This window comes from Scleropages formosus, chromosome 17 (genome assembly GCF_900964775.1).
Source record: "Scleropages formosus chromosome 17, fSclFor1.1, whole genome shotgun sequence".
In the NCBI taxonomy this organism is placed as follows: domain Eukaryota; kingdom Metazoa; phylum Chordata; class Actinopteri; order Osteoglossiformes; family Osteoglossidae; genus Scleropages; species Scleropages formosus.
In genome coordinates, this window is record NC_041822.1 from 18,142,918 (window position 1) to 18,144,911 (window position 1,994).

Here is a 1,994-nt window from a genome sequence, read left to right on the forward strand (position 1 = left end):
CATTATCATTCAACACTTTGGCCATAATAACCCCTCTCGGGCTCCGCGCGCCTCCTCATTGGTCGCCTGCACGCGCCTGCCCCGAGCGCTCTTATTGGTCAAAGCGACACGCGACCGGCGCGAGAAGGGGGGCTCCCAGGCGCGTGCCGCTTTTTAAAGGAACGCGGTGCCTCGAGACACCAGAGAAGCGGTCTCGCACGCGACCTGGTGCGGCCAAAAGCGTGGCGAGCACAACAGAGAGCCGTGGGACCGCACGACATTGTTTTTGTACTTTTGTAAAGTTTGATACTCTTCTTCCTTTGTTATTTCTGGCTTTTTAAGATGGAAGGCATGGCCGTGGAGGAATGGCGCGGCGAGGATGCCAAGGAAGTTGAGGTGTCGAGCATGGGGAGGGGGGATCAGCACGGGTACCCTCACGCTCTGGCTCTCGTGGACAGCAGCGACCCACGCGCCTGGCTCGCTCCCGTGCAGCCCGGCACCTGCGCGCCACGCGTCGACTACCTGCTGCACTCGCCCGGCGTGAGCGCAGAAGGCGCGTGCCCCTCAGCGGGAGCGGGTGCGGGATCGGGTGCGGGATCGGGCTTCAGGAAGAGCTCCCGAAGCCCGGTGAGAGTGCGGGACCTGTGTCGGCTGAAGGCGCCCGGCGGGGCGGAAGAGGGCAGGCAGAGAGCTCCGTCCAGCAAGCCCACGAACGTGGTGCAGAAGCAGCGGCGCATGGCCGCGAACGCGCGCGAGAGGCGCAGGATGCATGGACTGAACCACGCCTTCGACGAGCTGCGCAGTGTCATTCCCGCCTTCGACAACGAGAAGAAGCTCTCCAAGTACGAGACCCTGCAGATGGCGCAGATCTACATCAGCGCGCTGTCGGATCTGCTGCAGGGCCCGGGGGGCAAGGGGGCTTCGCCTGAATACGAGGGGTCGAGCAGTGCCCCTGCGCTGGGACCGCCCTCCTCATCCTCTTCATCCTCTTCGTCCTCTTCGTCCACCTCATCCTCATCCTCCTCGTCCTCCTCCTCGTGTCGGAGGGATGCGGGGACCGAGTTCCCAGTGCACCTGAGCTCCATGCCATTCCCCTACGGAGAAGGAGCCCTGGCGGCACTGATGGGGCACGAGGCCGTCATGTCCCCCTCGGGGAGCCTTAAGCCCGGGTCCGAGGGCGCCAAGGACTCCCCCCGGTCGAGTCGCAGCGACGGGGAGTTCTCCCCCCACTCCCATTTCAGTGACTCGGACGAAGCGCACGTGGAGCTGCACAGCGAGGACGAGCTTTCCGAGTTGAAGACCCTCGGTCAGCACACCTTCTAACACGCACTGCCCCCCCAGAGACTGCCCCCCCCCCTCCCCCCCCGCAGCTGAACCCCCGCACACACCCAGCTCGCGTGGCTGTGTTGGAGAGCCACTGTATGCATATGAGTTTTCATACACCTTCTTTGTTGTTTTATATATATATACATATATATATTTTGATTTTGCTCTCTTTGGTAATTGCGATCTGCCAATAGGACTGTCCATCCACAGATGATGTTGACAAGACCCCCCTGCCATGTCCACTGCCACGGGCTCTCACGTGTCATTTCCCAAAAGTGTCTTCCAAAAGAAACCTGTTCTTATACAGTGAAATATCCATGCCTTACGTTGCTCATATGTTTTATTATTATTATTTTGTCCCTGTACTTCTAAAGTTAAACGCGTGCACTTTAAACAAAGCCAGAGGCTTGAGAAACGAAAAAAGTAAAATGTTTTAAATAATGATAATTACTATAATAATGGTAATGCCAATTTGATACATATATTTAATGTAGTTATTCGTTTCTTGCTTTTTCTTGTTTTAGTTGTTCATTTGTAAAGATGTTTTGTTTTCTTGCTCTTTCTTGGGATCAACAGAGGTATTTATTTCTGAGTGTTTGGTTTTGTTCTGCCTTTTTACATGAAATTTTACATTTGCTACAAATTTTTTTTTTGCCATTGTTTTATGTTCTTTATTTGTTAGAATAAAT

The 1,994-nt window shown here is 54.8% G+C and overlaps 1 protein-coding gene across 1 annotated transcript; it reads left to right on the forward strand.

Annotated features, from left to right (window-relative positions):
- The first annotated feature begins 200 nt into the window (after positions 1-200).
- Positions 201-1,302, forward strand: atoh1a (atonal bHLH transcription factor 1a). Its single transcript, XM_029259647.1, has one exon. The coding sequence runs from the start codon at positions 322-324 to the stop codon at positions 1,300-1,302; it is 981 nt and encodes a 326-aa protein (XP_029115480.1). The 5' UTR covers positions 201-321.
- The last annotated feature ends 692 nt before the right edge of the window (positions 1,303-1,994 follow it).

Excerpts from the sequence above, each read along its gene's own strand:
- atoh1a (XM_029259647.1), top strand. The coding sequence starts at position 322 with ATGGAAGGCATGGCCGTGGAGGAATGGCGCGGCGAGGATGCCAAGGAA.